At 35.9% G+C, this 25504-nt stretch overlaps 1 protein-coding gene across 1 annotated transcript in view; it reads right to left on the minus strand.

Moving 5' to 3' along the window:
• Positions 1-25504, minus strand: part of CATSPERE (catsper channel auxiliary subunit epsilon) — a gene marked incomplete at both ends in the record, with an annotated part of 263608 nt that overhangs the window by 110342 nt on the left and 127762 nt on the right. Inside the window, one exon of the mRNA XM_079696474.1 lies at positions 3226-3703. Coding sequence (XP_079552600.1) covers positions 3226-3703 — 478 coding nt within the window. The remainder of the gene's footprint in view (positions 1-3225; positions 3704-25504) is intronic.

Below are 25504 nucleotides of genomic sequence, written 5' to 3' on the forward strand. Positions count from 1 at the left end.
TTGCTTTTTAAAAAGTCTGGATAAATTCACAGGAACTTGTTAATAGTGGGTTATCTGAGAAATAGAAATAGTGAAGGCTGAGGATCTTTAACTTCATATCTCATATACTTATAAACTGTTTAAACTTTTTATTTCTGAATGGCTTTCAGTACAATATTCAAACTTTAAGGTCCTCTAAAATCTATCCCCAATTTATCATTCTGGCCTTATCTTCTTTTCACTATGGTCTTTTAAAAACACAAATATCCTGCTTCTCTCTTGCCTAAAACTCTTTAGAACTCCCTAGAGGCCTTAGAAGAAGGTCCAATTTCTTCATACAACTTTTGAAGTCTTTAATAATCTGGACTCTATTTCTCCAGAAGAGACTCATCCCTTTTCCCTCTGCAGAACTCTGTTTCAGCAGTTTATCATCTTTCAAGTTCTGGAAAGTATCCTGTCATCTCTGTCTCTGGGTCACTGGGCACACCAACCCCATCAATTGTCTTCACTGTCTAACCCCGGCTTATTCAGCAGATCTCAGTTTAGATACTAGTTCCCTACCTCAAGGTAGCCTTCCCTACTTCCATGTCTCCCAATTTGGGTAAGGTACTCAATCTGTGTGTTTCCATAGCACCCTATATTGTCTCTATCATAGAATTAAACATGTTGCTTTATTTGCATGTTAACTTGTCTTTATCTTATGTAATTTTGTAAACTCTGGGAGGGTTGGAATTGTGTTCAAATTACCACTATATCTCCAACCCCTAGCAGAATGCCTCACAAATAGTGGTGCTCAATGAATATTTTTCAATTATTTATTCCAAAAAGTACTTATTGTATACTGTTCTAGGTATTGTGGGTAAAGCAGCAAATATAACGAAGTCATGCAGAACTGTTTTTTGGTGGAAGATTCAGCTAACAAATAAGTACACATATCATTTGTTAGGTGATGATAAGTGCTGTGAACAAAATAAAGAAGTGTAAGGGACAGAGCAGGGGAGTTAGATCAGGGTCAGGGAAGAGCTCTCTGATAAGGTGACATTTGGATTTAAACCTGAATTAAGTATAAGAGTTATGTAGATATCAAAGTGAGGAATATTCTTGACAGTAGATATCCAGGGAAACAGTAGATATCCAAGGAACAGCAAAGAGGCCAGTCTGGCTAAGTAACACTGAACAAAGGGTCGAGGGATAGGAGATGACATCAGAGTCCTGGGCCAGATCACATATTGTTTTTCAGGTGATGCTAAAGGTTTTAGATTTTATTCTGAGTGATATAAGAAGCCAAATGAGGGTTTTAAGCAGAGGAATAATATGATTTTACATATATTTTCAAAGGCTCACTCTGGCTGCTAGGTGGATTCTGGTTAGGGATGGGGACACAAGGATAAAAGATGAGAGACCAGTTAAAAAACTCTTGTATGTACGGGCTAGAGAGGATAGGGGCTTGAACTGGAGTGGGAATGGTGGAAAATGGTTAGATATTATATAGATTTTTTAGATATAGTCAACAGGACTTGATAATGGCTTGTTTGTGGGATGTAAAAGGGGAGGATTCAAGGATGAGGTCATGGTTTGTGGCTGGAAGAAAAGAAGTGCTGTTTACTCGATAGGGGAGGACTAGGGATGAAGCAGGTTGAAGTGTGAGTGAGGGAAACAAGGATTCAGTTTTGGATATGTTAGCCTGAGATGACCACTAGTCATCCAAGTGAAGGTATCAAGAAGGTAGTAGGAAATTGTAGTTTGGAGTTCAGGCTAATGATCATGGCTGGAGGGCAAAGAATGAATGTAAATAGAGTTCAGAAGATGTCTGAGAACCAAACCTTGAGGTACTTCGCAATTTAGGAATTAAGAAGATGAGAATGTAAAAGAGGTTGAGGAGGAATAGCTAGTGAAGTAGGAGGAAGACCAAAAAAGTGATAGCCTAAAATTCAGTGAAAAAAAGTGTTTCAAGGCAAAGGCCATGTTGAACTATTTTAAATGTTGCTGCCAGATCATAAAAGATGACTGAAAATTGGCCACTGGATTAGCAAAATGGAAGTCATTGAATCTCTTGATAAGGGCAGTTTCTGAGAAAATTTGATTAGAGCAGATTCAAGAGAGAATGAGAGGAAAGAGGAAAAAGTAAAACTGGGCAATACTTCCTTGGAGTTTTGTTGTAAAGGGGAGCAGCAAAACTGGATGGTTGAGAGTTGAAGAATGATATGGGGTCAAGAAAGACTAATTACAAATTACAGTGATATCTACTTTAAATTTCATGGTTAATTTATCTCCTAACTAGATTCCTTGAGGATTAAACTTTCTATTTCTTTGCATTTCCTATAATATTTAATAAACTGCCTCAGGAATAATAACATGAAGAATAACTACTATTAATTGAAGGTTTACCACTTAGCAGGTATTATTCTAAGCATTTTATATACAATCCCTTATCTAATCAACATGACAGTCCTATATTCTAGATTAGAAAACTGAGGCTTGGAAATGTTAAATGACATGTTCATGGACTTGAAAACAGATCTATTTAACTCTACAACACCTCTTATAGATTAATTGAATTGTGTCCCCTCAAAAAAGATATGTCGAACTTCTAACTCCAAATACTACTTCAGAATGTGACCATATTTGGAAATAGGGTCATTATAGATATAATTATTTAAGATGAGGTCATACTGGAATAGGGTTGGCCCCGGTGTCCTTATAACAAGATGACATGTGAAGACACAAGAATTCTATGTGATGACAAAGGCAGCAATTGGAATGATGCAGCTGCAAGCCAAGGAATGACAAGGTTTGCCAGCAAGTCACTAGAAGCTAAGAAAGATCCCCTAGCTTTCAGAGGGAGTATGGCCCTGCCAACACTTTGAATGTGGACTTCTAGCCTTCAGGACTGAGACAATAAATTTCTGCTGCTTTAAGTTTGTACCATTTTGTGGTATGTTGTTATGGGAGCCCTAGGAAATGAATACAACAACACATACATTGAAAATGCATATGTAAGTTGCATATGTATCTGCTGATTGACCAAAATGAACCTCTGAAAAAAGAATCTGAGTTTGCCATTTTGCTTTGTGAGATTCTACTTAACATTAATAGAATTTTAAAGATTAATAGAATTTTAAAAGTGATAAAACAGCACCTTTATCAAAAGCACCATATATTAATACATTAAAATTATTACATCTTCATAAGCAAGATATCTATTATGAAATCTAGAATAATTTTTGCAGAATGAGAATACCTTACCCATAAACACATCATGAATAGTGCTGTTATGTGATAATCTTGATAGATTTCCAAATTCTGTAGGTGTTTGTAAAACTCCAGTATCTGTGAAATTATGATAATAATAGTAGATCCTATGTTTGTCCCATAGTATTAATTCTGGCATTGCTGAATATATAAAATTTGGAATTAAAAAATTGTCAGTAGTGACATCTAATGCAAAGTCTTGGAATACCCACTGTTTTGTATCTTCATTGTATATCACTAGGTAAATCGTTTTGATGATGTTACATGTAATGCAGTAATTTAATAACAAGGCAAGTTCCAAAGGGTGTCCTGTATACTCAACATTGTGTATAGTCAGAGTAGCAGCTGATGACATATTTAGAAGTTCTTTCAGTTTTTCAGTAGTTATTATTTTAACAAATTTAAGCAAAGCATATCCAAGATAAACCTCATTTTCTGTCCAGATTACCATGATGCTTCTTCTTCCTTTATCCTGTGATAAAATTGAAAATAATTACACAATCTTTGATTTTATGGACAGTGTTAGCAGTTCCCATCTTCTAATTTGCTACATTTAAAAATAAAACAGTAACTACTAAGATTTAATTTTTATTATATTTCTGACTAATACTTCAGACCTAGAAATATGTTACATGAAAATATATTACATGCAAGCATAAAAATAAATTATTCCAGTGATTTTATTATTTTATATACTTTTTCTATCAGTAGAAATAATTATTCTTAATTCCCTTTTTTTGCGCTATGTGGGCCTCTCACTGTTGTGGCCTCTCCCGTTGTGGAGCACAGGCTCCGGACGCGCAGGCTCAGCAGCCATGGCTCACGGGCCCAGCCGCTCTGTGGCATGTGGGATCTTCCCGGACCGGGGCACGAACCCGTGTCCCCTGCATCGGCAGGTGGACTCGCAACCACTGCACCACCAGGGAAGCCCTCTTAATTCCCTTTTAAATCTTCAAAGAGCATGAATCTTCTCTTTTCTTATGTTTTATCCACTCTGGCCAGAAGTGCCCCTTTGACCCTGATGTTTACCAAGGTCTAGATATAAGGACACTTACATAGACAGAGGAATGGATAAAGAAGATGTAGTACATATATACAATTGAATATTACTCAGCCATTAAAAAGAACGAAATAATGCCATTTGCAGCAACACAAATAGACCTAGAGATTGTCATACTGAGTGAAGTAAGTCAAAGAAAGAGAAAATATCATATGATATTGCTTATATGCGGAATCTGAAAAAAATGATACAAATGAACTTATTTACAAAACAGAAACAGACTCACAGATTTAGAGAACAAACTTATGGTTACCGGGGGGAAGCACAGAGGGGAGGGATAGTTAGGGAGTTTGGGATTGACATGTACACACTGCTATATTTAAAATAAATAACCAAAAAGGAAAAAAAAATATAAGGATACTTCAAACATTATTTTTGGAATTCAAACTTCCTTGGCTAAAGAGAAGAGAGAACTTAAAACCTGAGAAAAAAAAGTTACTACCATTTTATGGACACTGTTAGAGAGGAAGGCCATGCACAGACTGCTATGTTTGAAATTCAGTGGGAGTAATTTCATTCAGGGAGTCAAGGTCTCCCTTTCCCCCTGTCTCCCCTCCCCAACTGTTTCTAATTCTTAAAGATTTTTACTTAAAATGTAGCTTCTATGTCCATGACAATCAACAGGAGTTTTTTGTGCACATCTTGTCTCCCTAAATAAATTTGTATATTTATTTAATGTACAAATATTTAGTCTATACTCAAACAGGATGTAGACAGAAATCGAACTGATAATTTAAAAAAGGAGACCATTTGGGGTAAAAAGACATTTTACCAAACGAAGATTCAATTTAAAGCCTAGAACTTCTGTTGCTAAAAATGAGTGTGAAACAATTCTCAAAAGGGAAATAGATTAGAAACAAAATGATGAGCCCTTTATAGAAAAGACACAGCTATTCTCACTATTCTTGGCAGAGGGATGGTAAGGGGAATTTGTCATAAACACGATAGATGGGAATTCCAATTAGCCCCAGCCATGGAATGAGATTTCACCCACCCAAAACTCTTTCCTATAGATCTTCACTTAGTGCTTGGGTATAGTAAGCCAAGGTCTTGAGGCAAAGCAGGAAAGGTGAGTAATCCCTGTACTGTAGTCAGGGTCTCTCCCAAATATAAAGTAGTAACCTCCTGAAGATGGGGAGGGGGCAGGCAGCAAGGCAGCAAAGTTGAGAGAAATCCATCAGCATTCTGGATGCTCAGCTACCATAGACAGGGAGTAGGATAATAGAGAGCTGAGAAAAACTCTCCCTCTGAGATATGTGTGGCCTTTACTGAAAGTATAAAGCAGTCTCCATGCTAAATTGGGGTCAGGGAATCAGGAGAGAGAGATAGAGATCTCCCAAGGCAAGAAAATCTAGGGGCTGATGAGAGAGGAAAGAGAAATCTTCAGTGATTAAGAAAAAAAAAAAAAAGCTGGCAGCTAGACTATAGAGCAGAGATGGCTCTTCTAGGGTTTGGAAAGCTGGTGATTCAGTTGTGAAATATGAAGAGATCTCTGGAATCCTGTCAGTGCTAAGATAGCAGGCATGGCAAAAAAGAAAATAGCTATGATAAAACACTAAAGATCTAGTGGAAATATGGGCAGAAAGAATGCAGAGATGGGGAATTACAGCTAAGATACGTAAATGATTAAAAAACAACAGAATGGAAATGCTAGAGATTAAAAATATGATACCAGGAATAAAGAAATTATTAGATAGATTTAAGAGTAAACTGAGAAAAACAGAGGAAAAGAGCAATGAATTTGAAGAGAGGTTAATAGCATGTAACCAAACTGAAATACAAAGAAAAAAAGCAGATTTGAAAAAAATTAACAGGTCATCTGAGATCTGTGGGACTGTATTAAATGGTCTCATATATATGTTTTTGGAATCCAAGAAGAAGAGGAAAAAGAGAATGGTGCTGAAGAAGTATTTGAAGAAATAATGTCCAAGAACACCAAAAATTAATGAAAGACATAATCCCAGAAATCTAAGAAGTTCAGTTGAACCTCAAACAGGATAAATACAAAGGAAATTACACTTAGACACATAATAAAAGTGCTGAAAACCAAAGATAAAAGGAAAACTCTAAAGCAGCAACAAGTAAAAAGACATTATATATTTGAGAACAGTGACATGAATAATTACTCACTTCTTACCAAAAATGATGAAAGCCATAAGATAACGGAATTATGTCTTTATAAATTGCTTTAAAAACAATTGAAAAACAACAAAAACCACCTGTCATCCTATAATTCTGTATTCGGTGGAAAATGTCCTTCAAAAATGAAGGCAAAAAACAAAGACACTTTGATACAGACAAATGCTGAGAGAACCTGTAATACAAGAAATTTTAAAGACGTTCTTCAGGTTGAAGGGAAATAAAACCAGGAGGAACACTGGATGTACAGACAGAAATAAAGTGCACACAGGAAGGTATATATAACAAACTTATTTTGCTATCAGTTATATATATCATTATCACAATTGACTTTTTAAAGCAAAAATATTAACAAGGTATTTTGGGATTTATAGCATATTTAGAAATAAATATGAGACCAGAGTACAAAGGATGGGTAGGGTATAAATGGAGTTGTATTGTTATGCAGTTTTTACACTGTTGTGAAGTAAATTTTATTTAAATTTAGATTCTGATGAATTAAAGATGATTATTGTAAAGTCAAGTGCAACTACTAAAAACTAAGTTTGACTTAAAAAGAAATCAAAATAGGAGACAACATAGAAATGCTGAAAATACATGATTCATCCAGAAGAAGACAAGAAACAAAGGAACAAAGAACAAGAGGCATTAATAGAAAACAAATGCCAAGATGGCAGACTTAACCCCAACCTTAGCAATAGTTATATTATACTTAAGTGAACTAACTATTAAAATTTGAAGGCAGATATTGTCACACTGGAGAAAAAGCAAGACCCTATATGCAGTTTACAAGAAATATAAAGTCACAGACAGGTTGATAATAAAATAATAGAAAAACTTACATCATATAAGCATGAAACATAAGAAAGCTAGTGCAGCTATATTATTATATATAAATAAAACCAAATGAAATATCACTTCACACCTGCTAAAAGAGTTTAAATAATAATGATTGGACACACTAAAGTTTCGTGAGATGTGGAAGTAAATGAAAACAGGCAGCTATAAATCATTTATAATGTCTTAATTACTATAGCTTTATGATAAATTTTGATACATGGTAGAAGAAATCCTTTGCCCCAACCCCTTCCTAACCCTCAGCCCTTTACTCCATCATATACCTTTTAGAATCATTTTCTGATTTCCACAAAGTAACATTGCATCAAATCTATAGATAAGTTTAGGAAGGATCTAAAAATTTTTAAATATTCTGCATTCCAACAAAGATCTCACACATTTCTAGTGGCATTTATTTCTAGATAAGTTTTTTGTTCTACCCTGAATTGCCATATGACTTTTAGAATCAGCTTCTCAATTTCTATAAAAGCCCGCTAGGATTTTAATTGAAGTTGTGCTGCATTCCTCAAGAATTGACATTTTAACAATATTGAGTTTTTTCCACCTATGAACATGATACATCTCCTCATGTAAGTCTTTTACTTCGCTCAATAATGTATGTAGTTTTTAAGTGTATATATTTGCACACCTTTTGTCAGATTTACCCCTAAGTATTTAATATTTTTGAATCTATTTTAAATGGTATTTTTAAAATTTTCAATTTATGATTGTTCATTTATATGCTTATATATTTCATATACAAAATTAACTTGTCATATTTCATATAAAAATGTAATTGATTTTTATACATTGATCATGTATACTGCAATCTGGTAAACACACTTATTAGCCCTAATAGCTTTTTGAAAAATAGATTTCATAAGCTTTTCTACATCTAATAATGTTTGAATAAAGACACTTTCCTTTTCAGTACAGATTCCTTTTACTTGTTTCTTAACTCACTGCACCTGTTAGAACTGTCAGTACAATGTTGAATAGAAGTGGTGTGGGTAAACATTCTCACCTTGTTCTTTATTTTAAGCAAGAAAGGGAAGAAAGAAACAAAGGAACAAATGGTGTTAATAGAAAACAAATACCAAATGGTAAGTTTAACCAACAACAGCAATAATTACATTAAATCTGAGCAGACTAAAGTCTTTTACCATTATACAATGTTATCTTAAGGTTTTTCATAAAGGTTCCTTGTTAAGTTGAGAAATTTCTCTTTTATTCTTAATTTGCTGATTTTAAAAATCAATTGTGTATATTGGATTTTGTCAAATGCTTTTATGCAGCTATTGAGGTGATCATATAGTTTTTCTTTTGTTATTTTCTAATAAGGTGAATTACATGGATTGACTTTCTATTGTTAATCACTCTTTCATTCGTAAGATAAATCCCACTTGGTCATGATGTATTTTCCTTTTTATATATTTTTGGATCTGGTTTACTAAAACTTTGTTTATAAGTTTTAAATCTTTGTTTATAAGAGATATTGGTCTGCAGTTTTATATTCTTGTAATGTGTTATTTATTCTTGGTTGTGGTATCACATAATGCTGGCTTCATAGAATAAATTAGGAATTGTCCCGTCCCCCTCCCTTCAATTTTCTGAAAGAGTTTAGAAATGGTGTCATTATTTTAAAAATATATCATAGAATTCACTGGTGAAATACTCTTGGTCTAAAGTTTTCTTTGTGGGAAGGTTTTTAAATAACAAATTCAATTACTTTCATTGATATAGGGGTATTCATGTTACCTATTTGTCTTAGGGAAGATTTGGTAGTTTGTGTAAATTTGTTTTAACTTTTTGTATTTAAAGTTGTTTAACTTGGCCCCACTGTGAAACAGGTTGGCATCAACAAAGAACCCACCTGATCCATGCAAATAGCTACACAGAAACCCAGCCCTGTCCTCCAATGGGCTGCAGAAGCCCCATACCCATTGGGCCACACAGCCAACCAAGCAGGAAGCCTACCCTGCTCTCCAGGGGGCCCACAGCCACCACCCAAAGAGCAGCCTCACAGCCAACTTAGCGAGTTGCCAGCCCCACTGACCAGCACACTCACAAGTAGACAGCCCCACCACAACAGAAGTGTGTTTTCAGCCTACATCAGGGCTACCACTAAAGCATATAGTTCTGGTAACCAGAGGGGTGTGCTGCTGGGCCCCATAGAATGTCTCCTACATAAAGCCACTTCTATAAGATCAGGAAACATAACTGACCTACCTAACACATAGAAGTAAACAACAAAGAATTGGGAAAATAAGACAGAAGAATATGTTCCAAATGAAGAAACATAGCAAAATCCCAGAAATAGAATGAAGTGAAGTGGAGATAAGCAATATATCTGAGAAAGTATTCAAGATAATGAATATAAAATGTTCAATGAATTTGGGAGACGAATGAATGATCACAGTAAGAATTTCAGCAGAGTTACAAAATATAAAAAAGAACCAAACAGAGCAGAAGAATACAATAGCTGAAATTAAAAAATAGCCTAGAAGGAATCAAGAGTAGATTAGATGATACAGAGGAACAAGTCAGTGATCAGGAAGACAGAGTGGTGAAAACCACATGAACTGAACAGAAGAAAGAAAAGAATTTTAAAATGAAGATACTTTAAGAGACCCCTTGGACAACATCAAGCATACTAACACTTGCATTATTGGGGAGAAGAGAGAAGGGAGGAGAAGAGAGAAAGAAAGAGGCAGAGAATTTTTGAAGAAATAAGAGCAGAAAACTTCACTAACCTGAGAAAAGAAACAGACATTCAGGTCCAGGAAGAACAGAGAGTCCCAAACAAGATGAAGAGCAAGACAAGGTATAATTAAAATGACAAAAAAATTAAAGATAAAGAGAGCATCTTAAAAGCAGCAAGAGAAAAGCAACTAGTTATATACAAGGAACTACCATAAGACAATTACCTGACTTTTCAGGATAAATGCTACAGGACAGAAGGGAGCAGCACAATATATTGAAAGAAATGAAAGAAAAAAATGTACAACCAAAAATACCTGGCAAGGCTGTAATTTAGATTTGAAGGAGGAATAGACTTTTACAGACAAACAAAAGATAAAAGTGTTCAGCACCACTAAACTGGCTTTATAAGAAATGTTAAAGAAACTTCTCTAAATGGAAAAGAAAAGGCTTCAACTAGAAATATAAAAATCGTAAAAGGATAAATCTCACTGGTAGAGGCAAACATACAGTAAAGATAGATCAGCCACTTATAAAGCTATTGGGAACGTTTAAAGATAAAAGTAAAAAAATAATCTATATCCACAATAAGTAGTTAAGGGATACATAAACAAAAAGATGTGAAAAATACGTCAAAAACATTAAAAAAAGGGGGGGTGGGTGGGTTAAAACGTAGTTTGGTTAGAATGTGCTCAATTTTAGACCATCAACTTAAAATAATCACACATCTATATGTATGTTGTTATATATGAATGTCATGGTAACTGCAAACCAAAAACCTATAATAGATACACACATAAAAGGAGTACAAACATAACACTAAAGATAGTCATCAAATCACAAGGAAAGTGAAAAAAAGAAGAAGAAAGGAACAAAAAGCAACTACAAAAACAAATGGAAAAAACAAAATGGCAATAAGTACATACCTATCAATATTATGTAAATGGACTAAATGCTCCAATCAAAAGACATAGAGTAGCTAAATGAATACAGAAACAAGACCCATATATAAGCTATTTACAAGAGACTCACTTCATATCTAAAGACACATGCAAACTGAAAGTGAGAGGATGGAAAAAGGTATTTCATTCAAATGGAAATAAAAAGAAAGATGAGGTACAATATTTATAACAGGAAAAATAGACTTTAAAACCAAGACCATAACAAGAGACAAAGAAAGACATTACATAATTATAAAGGGATCAATCCAAGAAGAAGATATAACTATTGTCAATATATATACACCCAACGTAGGAGCACCTAAATACATAAAGCAAATATTAACACACATAAGAGAGAAACTGACAGTAATGTAACAAAAGTGGGGACTTTAAGACCTCAGTTATATCAACAGATAGATCATCTAGACAGAAAAACAATACGGAAACCCTGGCCTTAAATGATACATTAGACTATATGGAATTAATAGATATACACAAAACATTTCACCCCCAAATAGCAGAACACCCATTCTTTTCAAGTACACATAGAAAATTCCCCAGGATAGATAGAACACAAGCTAGAGCAGAAAACAAGTCTCAATACATTGAAGAAGACTGAAATCATATCAAGCATCTTTATCAACCACAATGGTATGAGACTAGAAATCAACTATAATTAAAACAAAACTGTAAAAAACACAAACACAGGGAGTCTAAACAACATGCTATTAAACAACCAATGGGTTGAAGAAATAAAAGAGAAAATACAAAATATGGATACAAAAGAAAACAAAAACACAATGATCCAAAATCTATGGGATACAGCAAAAGCAGTTCTAAGAGGGAACTTTATAGTGATACAAGCCTACCTTGGGAAACAAGGAAAATCTCAAATGATCTAACCTAACAACTAAAAGAACTAGAAAAAGAAGAATAAACAAAGCCCAAAGTTTGTAGAAGGAAAGAAATAATGAAGATCAGGGCATAAATAAATAAAATCAGAGACTAAGAAGGCAATAGAAAAGATCAATGAAACTAAGAGTTAGCTCTCTGAAAAGATAAACAAAATTGATAAACCTTTAGCTAGACTTATCAAGAAAAAAAACGAGATAGGCCAAATCAATAAAATCAGAAACAAAAGAGAAGTGACAATTGATACCACAGAAATAAAAAGGAGCATAAGAGATTACTATCAACAATTACACACCAATGTAATGGATAATATAGAAAAATTGGATACACTCCTAGAACTTAACAACTACCCAAGAATGAATCATGAAGAATGTATAAACAGACCAATTACCAGTAATTAACTTGAATCAGTAGTTTAAAAAACTCCTAATAAACAAAAAAATTACATGTGAATTTTATCAAAATTTAAAGAAAAGTTAACATCTGTCTTTCTAAAATTATTCCAAAAAATTGAAGAAGAAGGAATGGTTCTGAAATCATTCCAAAGGTTGCATTACATGGATACCAGAAAACAAAGACACCACACAAAAAGAAAATTACAGACTAATGTCACTGATAAACATAGATGCAAAATTCCTCAACAAAATATTAGCAAACCAAATGCAATAATACATTAAAAGGATCATACACCATGATCAAGTGGGATTAATCCAGGGATGCAAAACTGGTTCAATATTCAGAAATCAATCGATGTGGTACACTACATTAACAAACTGAAGAATAAAAATTATATTATGATCATCTCAATAGATGCAGAAAAAGCTTCTGACAAAATTCAGAATACTTTCATGATAAAAACTCTTAACGTAGTAGGTATAGAGGGAACATACCTCAACATAATAAACAGCATGTATGACAAACCCACAGCCAACACCAAACTAACAGTGAAAAGCTAAAAGCATTTCTTCTAAGATCAAGAATGAGACAAGGATGCCCACTCTCACAACTTTTATTCAACCTAGTAATGGAAGCCATGGCAATCAAATATGAAAAAGAAATAGAAGGAATTCGAATTGGAAAGGAAGAAGTAAAACTGTCACTGCTTACAGGTGACATGAAACTATACATAGAAAATCCTATAGACTACTGACTCCAACAAACAAACAACCCCCCCCCAAAACACCAAAAAACAAAAACCATTACAACAAATAAATGAATTCAGTAAAGTTTCAGGAAGCAAAATTAATATAAAGAAACCTGTTGCTTTTCTATACACTAATAATGAACAATCAGAAAGAGAAATTAAGAAAACAATCCTATTTACAATTGCATAAAAGGATTAAATATCTAGGAATAAATCTAACCAAAAAGGTCAAGACTTGAAAAATATTAGACTCTGATGAAATAACTTGAAGACAACACAAAAATTGGAAAGATATACCATGCTATGGATTGGAAGAATTAATATTGTTAAAATGACCATATTATGCAAGGCAATATATAGATTCAATGCAATCCATATCAAAATACCAGTGGCTAACACAACATTGTAAGTCAACTATACTCCAACAAATTTTAAAAATATTTAAAAAATACCAATGGCATTTTTTTTACAGAACAAGTAATTCTAAAATTTGTATGAAAATACAAAGTACCCCAAATAGCCAAAACAATCATAAGAATGAAGCTGGAGGAATTATGCTCCCTGATTTCAAACACTACTACATAGCTACAGTCATCAAAACAGTATGGTATTGGCACAAAAACAGACACAGAGATAAATAGAACAGAATAGAGGACCCCAAAATAACCCGATTTGGATTCCTTTCATTTCTTTTTCTTCTCTGACTGCTGTGGTTAAAACTTCCAAAGCAATGTTGAATAACAGTGGTGAGAGTGGGCAACCTTGTCTTATTCCTGATCTTAGTGGAAATGGTTTCAGTTTTTCATCATTGAGGAAGATGTTGCCTGTGGGTTTGTCATATATGGCCTTTATTATGTTGTGGTAAGTTCCCTCTATTCCTACTTTCTGCAGGGTTTTTATTATAAATGGGTGCTGAATTTTGTCAAAAGCTTTTTCTGCATCTATTGAGATGATCATATGGTTTTTATTCTTCAATTTGTTAATATGGTGTATCACATTGATTGATTTGTGTATATTGAAAAATCCTTGCATTCCTGAGATAAACCTCACTTGATCATGGTGTATGATCCTATGTGCTGTTGGATTCTGGTTGCTAGTATTTTGTTGAGGATTTTTGCATCTATGTTCATCGGTGATATTGGCCTGTAGTTTCCTTTCTTTGTGACATCTTTGTCTGGTTCTGGTATCAGGGTGATGGTGGCCTCATAGAATGAGTTTGGGAGTGTTACTCCCTCTGCTATAATTTGGAAGAGATTGAGAACGATAAGTGTTAGCTCGTCTTTAAATGTTGGATAGAATTCGCCTGTGAAGCCATCTGGTCCTTGGCTTTTGTCTGTTAGAAGATTTTTAATCACAGTTTCAATGTCAGTGCTTGTGATTGGTATGTTTATATTTCTTATTTCTTCCTGGTTCAGTCTTGGCAGGTTGTGCTTTTCTAAGAATTTGTCCATTTCTTCCAGGTTGTCCATTTTATTGGCATAGAGTTGCTTGTAGCAATCTCTCATGATCCTTTGTACTTCTGCAGTGTCAGTTGTTACTTCTTTATCATTTCTAATTCTGTTGATTTGAGTCTTCTCCCTTTTTTTCTTGATGAGTCTGGCTAATGGTTTATCAATTTTCTATATCTTCTCAAAGAACCAGCTTCTAGTTTTATTTATCTTCGTTATTGGTTCCTTCATTTCTTTTTCATTTTTTTTCTGATCTGATCTTTATATTCCTTTCCTTCTGCTAACTTTGGGGTGTTTTTGTTTTTTTTTCTCTAATTGCTATAGGTGTAAGGTTAGGTTGTTTATTTGAGATGTTTCTTGTTTCTTAAGGTAGGATTGTATTGCTAAAACTCCCCTTTTAGAACTGTTTTGGCTGCATCCCATAGGTTTTGGGTGGTCGTGTTTTCATTGTCATTTCTTTCTAGGTATTTTTGATTTCCTCTTTTATTTCTTAAGTGATGTCTCGGTTATTGAGTAGTGTATTGTTTAGCCTCCATGTGTTTGTATTTTTAAAAAATTTTTCCTAAATTGATATATAGTTTCATAGCGTTGTGGTCGGAAAGGATACTTGATATGATTTCAATTTTCTTAAAATTACCAAGGCTTGATTTGTGACCCGAGATATGATCTATCCTGGAGAATGTTCCACGAGCACTTGAGAAGAAAGTGTTTTCTGTTGTTTTTGGATGGAATATCCAATAAATATCAATTAAGTCCATCTTGTTTAATGTATCACTTAAAACTTGTCTTTCCTTATTTATTTTCATTTTGGATGATCAGTCCATTAGTGAAAGTGGGGTGTTAAAGTCCCCTACTATGATTGTGTTACTGTCGATTTCCCCTTATATGGCTGTTAGCATTTGCCTTATGTACTGAGTTGCTTCTATGTTGGGTGCATAAATATTTACAATTGTTATATCTTCTTCTTGGATTGATCCCTTGATCATTATATATTGTCCTTCATTTTCTCTTGTAATAATCTTTATTTTAAAGTCTATTTTGTCTGATATGAGAATTGTTACTCCAGCTTTCTTTTGGTTTCCATTTGCATTGAATATCTTCTTCCATTCCTTCACTTTCAGTCTGTACGTGTCCCTAGGTCTGAAGTGGGTCTCTTGTAGAAAGCATATATACGGGCCTTGCTTTTGTATCCATTCAGCCAGTCTATGTCTTTTGGTTGGAGCATTTAATCATTTATATTTAAGGTAATTATCGATATGTATGTTCCTATTATGATTTTCTTAATTGTTTTGGGTTTGTGATTGTAGGTCTTTTCTTTCTCTTGTGTTTCCTGCCTAGAGCAGTTCCTTTAGCATTTGTTGTAAAGCTGTTTTGGTGGAGCTGAATTCTCTTAGCTTTTGCTTGTCTGTAAAGGTTTTAATTTCTCTGTCAAATCTGAGTGAGATCCTTGCTGGGTAAAGTAAATCTTGGTCGTAGGTTTTCCTTTTCATCACTTTAAATATGTCCTGCCACTCCCTTCCGGCTCTCAGAGTTTGTGCTGAAAGATCAGCTGTTAACCTTATGAGGATTCCCTTTTATGTTATTTGTTGTTTTTCCCTTACTGCTTTTAATATTTTTTCTTTGTATTTAATTTTTGATAGTTTGATTAATATGTGTCTTGGTGTGTTTCTCCTTGGATTTCTCCTGTATGGGACTCTGCACTTCCTGGACTTGATTGACTATTTCCTTTCCCATATGAGGGAAGTTTGCAACCATAATGTCTTCAAATATTTTCTCATACACTTTCTTTTTCTCCTCTTCTTCTGGGACCACTATAATTCGAATCATCATGCGTTTAATGTTTTCCCCGAGGCCTCTGAGACTATCCCTCAATTCTTTTCATTCTTTTTTCTTTATTCTGCTCTGCAGTAGGTATTTCCACTATTGTATCTTCCAGGTCACTTATCCATTCATCTGCCTCAGTTATTCTGTTATTGATTCCTTCTAGAAAATTTTAAATTTCATTTATTGTGTTGTTCATCATTGCTTATTTGCTCTTTAGTTGTTCTAGGTCCTTGTTAAACGTTTCTTGTATTTTCTCCATTCTATTTCCAAGATTGTGGATCATCATTACTATCATTACTCTGAATTCTTTTTCAGGTAGACTGCAATTTCCTCTTCATTTGTTTGGTCTGGTGGGTTTTTACCTTGCTCCTTCATCTGCTATGTGTTTGTCTTCTCATTTTCCTTAACTTACTGTGTTTGGGGGTCTCCTTTTCACAGGCTGCAGGTTCTTAGTTCCCATTGTTTTTGGTGTCTGTCCCCAGTGGCTAAGGTTGTTTCAGTGGGTTGTGTATGCTTCCCTGTGGAGGGGACTAGTGCCTGTGTTCTGGTGGATGAGGCTGGATCTTGTCTTTCTGGTGGGCAGGTCCACATCCAGTGGTGTGTTTTGGGGTGTCTGTTACCTTATTATGATTTTAGGCAGCCTCTCTGTTAATGGATGGTGTTGTGTTCCTGTCTTGCTAGTTTTTTGGCATAGGGTGTCCAGCACTGTAGCTTGCTGGTCGTTGAGTGGAGCTGGGTCTTGGCGTTGAGATGGAAATCCCTGGGAGATTTTCTCTGTTTGATATTACATGGAGCTGGGAGGTCTCTAATGGTCCAATGTCCTGAACTCAGCTCTCCCACCTTAGAGGCAGAGGCCTGATGCCCGGCCAGAGCACCAAGACCCTGTCAGCCACATGGCTCAGAATAAAAGGGAGAAAAAAAGAGAGAAAACATAAAATAAAGTTATTAAAATAAAAAATAATTAAAAATAAAAAAATTTAAATTTTAATAAAAGAAAGAAGAGAGCTACCAAACCACAAAACAAACCCACCAATTATGACAAGCACTAAAAACTATACTAAAAGAAATACAACAACAACAACAACAACAACAACAAAAAACCCAGACAGACAGAACCCTAGGACAAATGGTAAAAGCAAAGCTATACAGAGAAAATCATACACAGAAGCATACACATACACACTCACAAAAAGAGACAAAGGAAAAAATATATATATATCATTGCTCCCAAAGTCCATCACCTCAATTTGGGAAGATTTGTTGTCTATTCAGGTATTCCACAGATGCAGGGTACATCAAGTTGATTGTGGAGATATAATCTGCTGCTCCTGACGCTGCTGGGAGAAATTTCCCTTTCTCTACTTTGTTCGCATGGTTCCTAGGGTTCAGCTGTGGATTTCGCCCTGCCTCTGTGTGTAGGTTGCCTGAGGGTGTCTGTTTGCACTCAGACAGGACGGGGTTAAAGGAGCAGCAGCTTAGGGGGCTCTGGCTCACTCAGGCCGGGGGGCGGAGGGGTACAAAATGTGGGGCGAGCCTGCGGTGGCAGAGGCTGGCGTGACGTTGCAACATCCTGAGGTGCGCCATGTGTTCTCCCAGGGAAGTTGTCCCTGGATCATGGGATGCTGGCAGTGGTGGGCCGCACAGGCTCCTGGGAGGGGAGGTGTGGACTGTGGCCTGTGCTTGCACACAGGTTTCTCAGTGGCTGCAGTAGCAGCCTTAGCATGTCATGCCCATCTCTGGGGTCCGTGCTGATAGCCACAGCTTGTGCCCATCTCTAGAGCTCGTTTAGGCGGTGCTCTTAATCCCCTCTCCTCATGCACCACAAAACAAAGAGCCAAAAAAAGTCTCTTGCCTCTTCAGCAGTTCCAGACTTTTTCCAGGACTCCCTCCCAGCTAGCTGTGGGGCACTAGCCCCTTTCAGGCTGTGTTCACACAGCCAACCCCAGTCTTCTCCCTGGGATCCGACCCCTGAAGCCGGAGCCTGAGCTCTCAGCCCCCACCTACCCTAGCAGTTGAGTAGACAAGCCTCTTGGGCTGGTGAGTGCTGGTCAGCACCGATCCTCTGTGCAGGAATCTCTCTGCTTTTCCCTCTGCACCCTTGTTGCTGCACTCTCCTCTGTGGCTCCGAAGCTTCTCCCCCACCACCCCTGTCTCTGCCAGTGAAGGGGCTTACTAGTGTGTGGAAACCTTTCTTCCTTCACAGCTCCTTCCCACTGATGCAGGTCCTGTCCCTATTCTTTTGTCTCTGTTTTTTCTTTTTTCTTTTGCCCTGCCCATGTACGTGGGGAGTTTCTTGCTTTTTGGGAGGTCTGAGGTCCTCTGCCAGCGTTCAGTAGGTGTTCTGCAGGAGTTGTTCCATGTGTAGATGTATTTCTGACATTTGTGGGGAGGAAGGCGATCTCCACATGTTACTCTTCTGCCATCTTGAAGCTACTCCTACCCTTTTATTTTATGCTATTTTTGCCTTCATATATAAAGTTTGTTTCTTGTAGGCACCATATAGTTGGGTCTTGCTCTTTTTGATCTGATAATTTCTGACTTTTAATTATAATGTTTGGATCAACTACACTTATTTATTTATTTAAAAATATTTTTTAATTTATTTGTCTGTGTTGGGTTTTAGTTGAAGCATGTGGGATCATCACTGCTGCGTGCAGTATGCTCATTGTGGTATGCAGGATTTTTAGTTGCAGCATGCAAACTCTTATTTGTGGCCTGTGGGATCTAGTTCCCTGACCAGGGATCAAACCCAGGTCGCCTGTATTGGGAGCATGGCGTGTTAGCCACTGGACCATCAGGGAAGTCCCTGGATCATTTCCATTTAATTGATTATTTATTTGGTTAGGTTTAACTCTATTATCTTTTTTGTTTTCTACCTGTCCCAGCTTCTCTTTTTATTCTTTTCCCTCTTGTTTGAGATTAACTGAATATTTTTTATGATCACATAGCATAATTTTTAATTTTGTCATTTTAGTGGTCACTGTAGGGCTGATAATATACATCTTTAGGGACTTCCCTGGTGTTCAAGTGGCTAAGACTCCATGGTTCCAATGCAGGGGACCCAGGTTTGATCCCTGGTCAGGGAACTAGATCCCACGTACTGCAACTAAGAGTTTGCATGCTGCAACTGAAGATCCCACATGCCACAGCTAAAGATTACACGTCACAACTAAAAGATCCCACATGCCACAGCTAAAGATTACACGTCACAACTAAAAGATCCCACATGCCACAACTAAAGATATCACATGCCACAACTAAAAGATCCCACATGACACAGCTAAAGATCCCACATGCCACAATTAAATATCCTGGACACTGCCAGTAAAGATCCAGAATGAGGCAATGAGGATCCTGCATGTAGCAACTAAGACCCAGTGCAGCCAAATAAACTAATAAGTAAATAAATATTTTAAACATGTGTACATCTTTAACTTCCCACAGATCATTAAGTGATATTATATCACTTCAAATACGGTATAAAAATATTGCAAAAGTATATTTCCACTTCTCCCCTCTTGTCTCTGTCATACATTTTATTTTTACATGTGTTATAAACTCTAAACTACATTGTTACTATTTTTGTTTAAACACTTATCTTTTAAAGGGATTTAAATAATAAGAAGAAACATTATAAACGTAATCTTGTAGATACCATTTCTGGTGATTTTCACTTCTTTGTGTAGGTCCACAGTTCCATCTGGTATCATTTTCCTTCCACTCAAAGGGCTTCCTTTAGCACATTTCTTCTTTGTGGGTGTGCTAGTGATGAATTAGCCCAACTTTAGTACATGTGAAAAAGTATTTTCACTTCTTTTTTGAAAGATATTTTCATGGCTTTAGAATTCTATATTTGAAAGATGTTGCTCCACTGTCTTTCCACTTGCATTGTTTCCAATGAGAAATTTGATGTCATACTTATCTTTGTTCCTTTGTATATAAAATATTTTATTCTTCTGACTGCTTTTAAGATTTTTCTCTTTATCATTAGCTCTGAGTAATTTGATTATGTGTCTTGGTATAGTTTTCTTCATATTTCACATGCTTGGGGTTCACTGAGCATTTTAGATCTTTAGGTTTCAGCTTTAATCAAATTTGGATCATTTTGGCCATTAATTTTTCAAAAAATATTTTTGTGCCTCCTTCCTCCTTCAAGAATTCCAAGTACATCCATATTATTCTGCAGGAAGTTTCACAATCACTGTGAGCTTCTTCTTATTTTATTTATTTATTTTTGGTCTTGTATTCTCTGCATTTCATTTGAATAATTTCTACTGCTGTGTTTTGATGTTCACTCATCCTTTCTTCTATAATGTCTGCTGGTAATCACATCCAATGTCCTTTTTAAAAATCTCAGACATAGAAGTTTTCATCTCTCGAAGTTTGATTTGGGTATTTTCTTAAATATAAAATATCTTCCTATCTCTACTTTACATGCTTTTTTCCTCTCTAGCTTTTGAATATGTGAAACACAGCTATCTCTTTTAACATCCTTGTCTGCTAATTCTAACATCTGCGTCAGTTTGGGTTCAATTTTGATAAGTTAATTTTTCTCTTCAATATGGGTCATATTTTCTTGTTCTTTGTATGCTTGGTATTTCTGATTGAGTGACAGAAATTGTGACTATTACCTTGTTGGGTGCTGAATATTTTTTAAAAATATTCTTGAGTTTTTTTCTGAGATGTCTTAAATTACTTTAAAACAGCTGGATACTTTTGGGGGTTTTTGTTTAAGATTTGTTAGATGGGACCAGAGAAGCACTTTGTCTAGTGATAATTATTCTCAGTAGTGAGGAAAGACCCTTAGGAGCACTCTACTCAATCCTCCATGAATTGTTATGTGTGTTTTCAGTCTGGCTGGTTTGAGCAGGTACTGTTCCCATCACTGTGTGAGTTATAAATTCAATTGCCTAGTCCTTTCATTTGGTTCTTTCCCCAGAATTGGATAGTTTCCCCAAAAATACACTGATTGATACACTGCTGAATACATGAGGGGAGCCCTTGGAAAATCTCTAGAATTCTGTGTGCAGCTCTTTTATCATTGCTATTCTGCTTTACAACTCCAGCCATCTCCCCTCTCCTGACTATGAGTTCCACTTCCTCAACTAAGTGAATCTGCTGGACTCTGTCTCAGTCTCCTATGTCACCATTCCCTGGTCTGGGAACTTTCTCAAGACATTAAGCAGGGGCAATTGCAGGGCTTATCTTGATTTCCAATGTTTTTAAATATATGAAGCATTGTTTCATACTATGTTCTGCTGTTGTTTCATGCTGGAACATAAATATATATATATATCCTATTTTTTATTCTATCTTGTGCAGAAGTGGAAGAATTCTAATATAAGCGTTTAATGCTATGAATTCCATTTTAGGCACTGCTTTAGCAGAACTCCATAAAATTTGACATCTTATATCCTCACTTTCATTCAGTTAAAAGACTTTCTAAAGACACTGATGAAGAGACCTTCGAGATGGTGGAGGAGTAAGATGTGGAGATCATCTTCCACCCAGAAATACATCAGAAATACCTTCCACCCACAAATACATCAGAAAATGTGGAACAACTCCCACAGAACACCTACTGAACACTGGAAGAAGACCTCAGACTTCCCAAAAGCAATATGGCTGACAGGGTCTTGATGCTCTGGTCGATTTCAGGCCTATGTCTCTGAGGTGGGAGAGCCGAGTTCATGACATTGGTCCACCAGAGACCTCCCAGCTCCATGTAATATCAAATGGCAAAATCTCTCCCAGAGATCTCCATCTCAACGTTAAGAGCCAGTTAAACTCAATGACCAGCAAGCTACAGTGCCAGAAAACCTATGCCAAACAACTAGCAAGACAGAAACACAACCCCACCCATTAGCAGAGAGGTTGCCTTGAATCATTATAATGTCACAGACACCCCAAATCACACCACCAGACGTGGTCATGCCCCACAGAAAAACAAGATCCAGACTCATCCACCAGAACACAGGCATTAGTCCCCTCCACTAGGAAGCCTACATAACAGACTGAACCAATCTTAGCCACTGGGGGCAGACACCAAAATCAAAGGGAACTATGAACCTGCAGCCTGTGAAAAGGAGACACCACACACAGTAAGTTAAGCAAAATGAGAAGACAGAGAAACACACAGCAGATGAAGGAGCAAGATAAAAATCCACCAGACCAAACAAATGAAAAGGAAATAGGCAGTCTACCTGAAAAAGAATTCAGAGTTATGATAGTAATGATGATCGACAATCTTGGAAATAGAATGGAGAAAATACAAGAAACATTTAAAAAGGATCTAGAGGAAATAAAGAGCAAAAACACAATGATGAACCACACAATAAATGAAATGAAAAATTCTTTAGAAGGAATCAATAGCAGAATAACTGAGGCAGAAGAACGGATAAGTGACCTGGAAGATAAGATAGTGGAAATAACTACTGCAGAGAAGAATAGAGAAAAAAGAATGAGAAGAATTGAGGACAGTATTAGAGACTTCTGGGACAACATTAAACTCACCAACATTCGAATTATAGGGGTCCCAGAAGAAGAAGAGAAAAGGAAAGGGACTGAGAAAATATTTGAAGAGATTATAGTTGAAAATTTCCCTTACGTGGGAACAGAAATAGTCAATCAAGTACATGAAGCACACAGAGTCCCATACAGGAGAAATCCAAGGAGAAACACGCCAAGACACATATTAATCAAATTATTAAAAATTAAATACAAAGAAAAAATGTTAAAAGCAGTAAGGGAAAAACAACAAATAACATAAAAGGGAATCCCCATAAGGTTAACAGCTGATCTTTCAGCAGGAACTCTCTAAGCCACAAGGGAGTGGCAGGACATATTTAAAGTGATGAAAGGAAAACCCTTCAACCAAGATTACTCTACCCAGCAAAGATCTCATTCAGATTCGATGGAGAAATTAAAACCTTTACAGACAAGCAAAAGCTAAGAGATTTCAGCACCACCAAACCAACTTTACAACAAATGCTAAAGGAAATTCTCTAGGCAGGAAACACAAGAGAAGGAAAAGACCTACAATAATAAACCCTAAACAATTAAGAAAATGGTAATAGGAATGTACATATTGATAACTACCTTAAATATAAATGGATTAAATGCTCCCACCAAAACACATAGACTGGCTGACTGGATACAAAAACAAGACCCTTATATGTGCTGTCTACAAAAGACCCACTTCAGACCTAGGGACATATACGGACTGAATGTGAGGGGATGGAAAAAGTTATTCCATGCAAATGGAAATCAAAGAAAGCTGGAGCAGCAATTCTCATATCAGACAAAACAGACTTTAAAATAAAGACTATTACAGGGGCTTCCCTGGTGGCACAGTGGTTGAGAGTCTGCCTGCCGATACAGGGGACACAGGTTCGTACCCTGGTAAGGGAAGATCCCACATGCCATGGAGTGGCTGGGCCCGTGAGCCATGGCTGCTGAGCCTGTGCGTCTGGAGCCTGTGCTCCGCAACGGGAGAGGCCACAACAGTAAGAGGCCCAATTAGCTAAGAATAAATAAATAAATAAATAAAGACTATTACAAGAGACAAAGAAGGACACTACATAATGATTAAGGGATCAATCCAAGAAGAAGATATAACAATTGTAAATATTTTTGCACCTAACATAGGAGCACCTCAATACATAAGGCAAATGTTAACAGGCATTAAAGGGGAAATCGACAGTAACACAATCACAGTAGGGGACTTTAAAACCCCACTTTCACCAATGGACAGATCATCCAAAATGAAAATAAATAAGGATACACAAGCTTTAAATGATACATTAAACAAGATGGATTTAACTGATATTTATAGGACTTTCCACCCCAAAACAACAGAATACCCTTTCTTCTAAAGTACTCATGGAACATTCTCCAGGATAGATCATATCTTGGGTCACAAATCAAGCCTCGGTAAATTTAAGAAAATTGAAATTGTATCAGGTATCTTTTTCCGACAACAATGCTATGAAACTAGATAACAATTAGAGGAAAAAAATTAAAAAAAACAGAAACACATGGAAGCTAAACAATAAACTACTCAGTAACCGAAATATCACTGAAGAAATCAAAGAGGAAATAAAAAATTACCTAGAAACAAATGACAATGAAAACATGATGACCCAAAACTTATGGGATGAAGCAAAAGCAATTCTAAGATGGAAGTTTATAACAATACAATCTTACCTCAAGAAACAAGACACATCTCAAAAAAACAACATAACCATACACCTAAAGCAATTAGAGAAAGAAGAACAAAAAACCCCCAAAGTTAGCAGGAGGAAAGAAATCATAAAGTTCAGATCAGAAATAAATGAAAAAGAAATGAAGGAAATGATAGCAAAGATCAATAAAACTAAAAGCTGGTTCTCTGAGAATATAAACAAAATTGATAAACCATTAGCTAGACTCATCAAGAAAAAAAGGGAGAAGACTCAAATCAATAGAATTAGAAATGAAAAAGGAGAAGTAACAACAGGCACTGCAGAAATACAAAGGATCATGAGAGATTACTACAAGCAACTCTATGCCAATAAAATGGACAACCTGGAAGAAACGGACACATTCTTAGAAAAGCACAACCTTCTGAGACTGATCCAGGAAGTAATAGAAAATATAAGCAGACCAATCATGAGCACTGAAATTGAGACTGTGATTAAAAATCTTCTAACAAACACAAGCCCAGGACCAGATGGCTTCACAGGCGAATTCTATCAAACATTTAGAGAAGAGCTAACACCTTTCCTTTTCAGACTCTTTCAAAATATAGCAGAGGAAGGAACTCTGCCAAACTCATTCGATGAGACCACCATCACCCTGATACCCAAAACAGACAAAGATATCACAAAAAAAAAAGAAAATTACAGGCGAATATCACTGATGAACATAGATGCAAAAATCCTCAACAAAATACTAGCAAACAGAATCCAACAGCACATTAAAAGGATCATACACCATGATCAAGTGGGGTTTACCCCAGGAATGCAAGGATTCTTCAATATAGGCAAATCAATCAATGTGATACACCATACTAACAAATTGAAGGAGAAAAATTACATGATCATCTCAATAGATGCAGAAAAATCCTTCAACAAAATTCAACACCGATTTATGATAAAAACCCTCCAGAAAGTAGGCATAGAGGGAACTTACCTCAACATAATAAAGGCCATATATGACAAACACAAAACCATCTTCGATTTCAGTGGTGAATCCTGAAACCATTTCCTATAAGATCAGGAACAAGACA

Source organism: Hyperoodon ampullatus (genome assembly GCF_949752795.1).
Source record: "Hyperoodon ampullatus genome assembly, chromosome: 2".
Lineage (NCBI taxonomy): Eukaryota > Metazoa > Chordata > Mammalia > Artiodactyla > Ziphiidae > Hyperoodon > Hyperoodon ampullatus.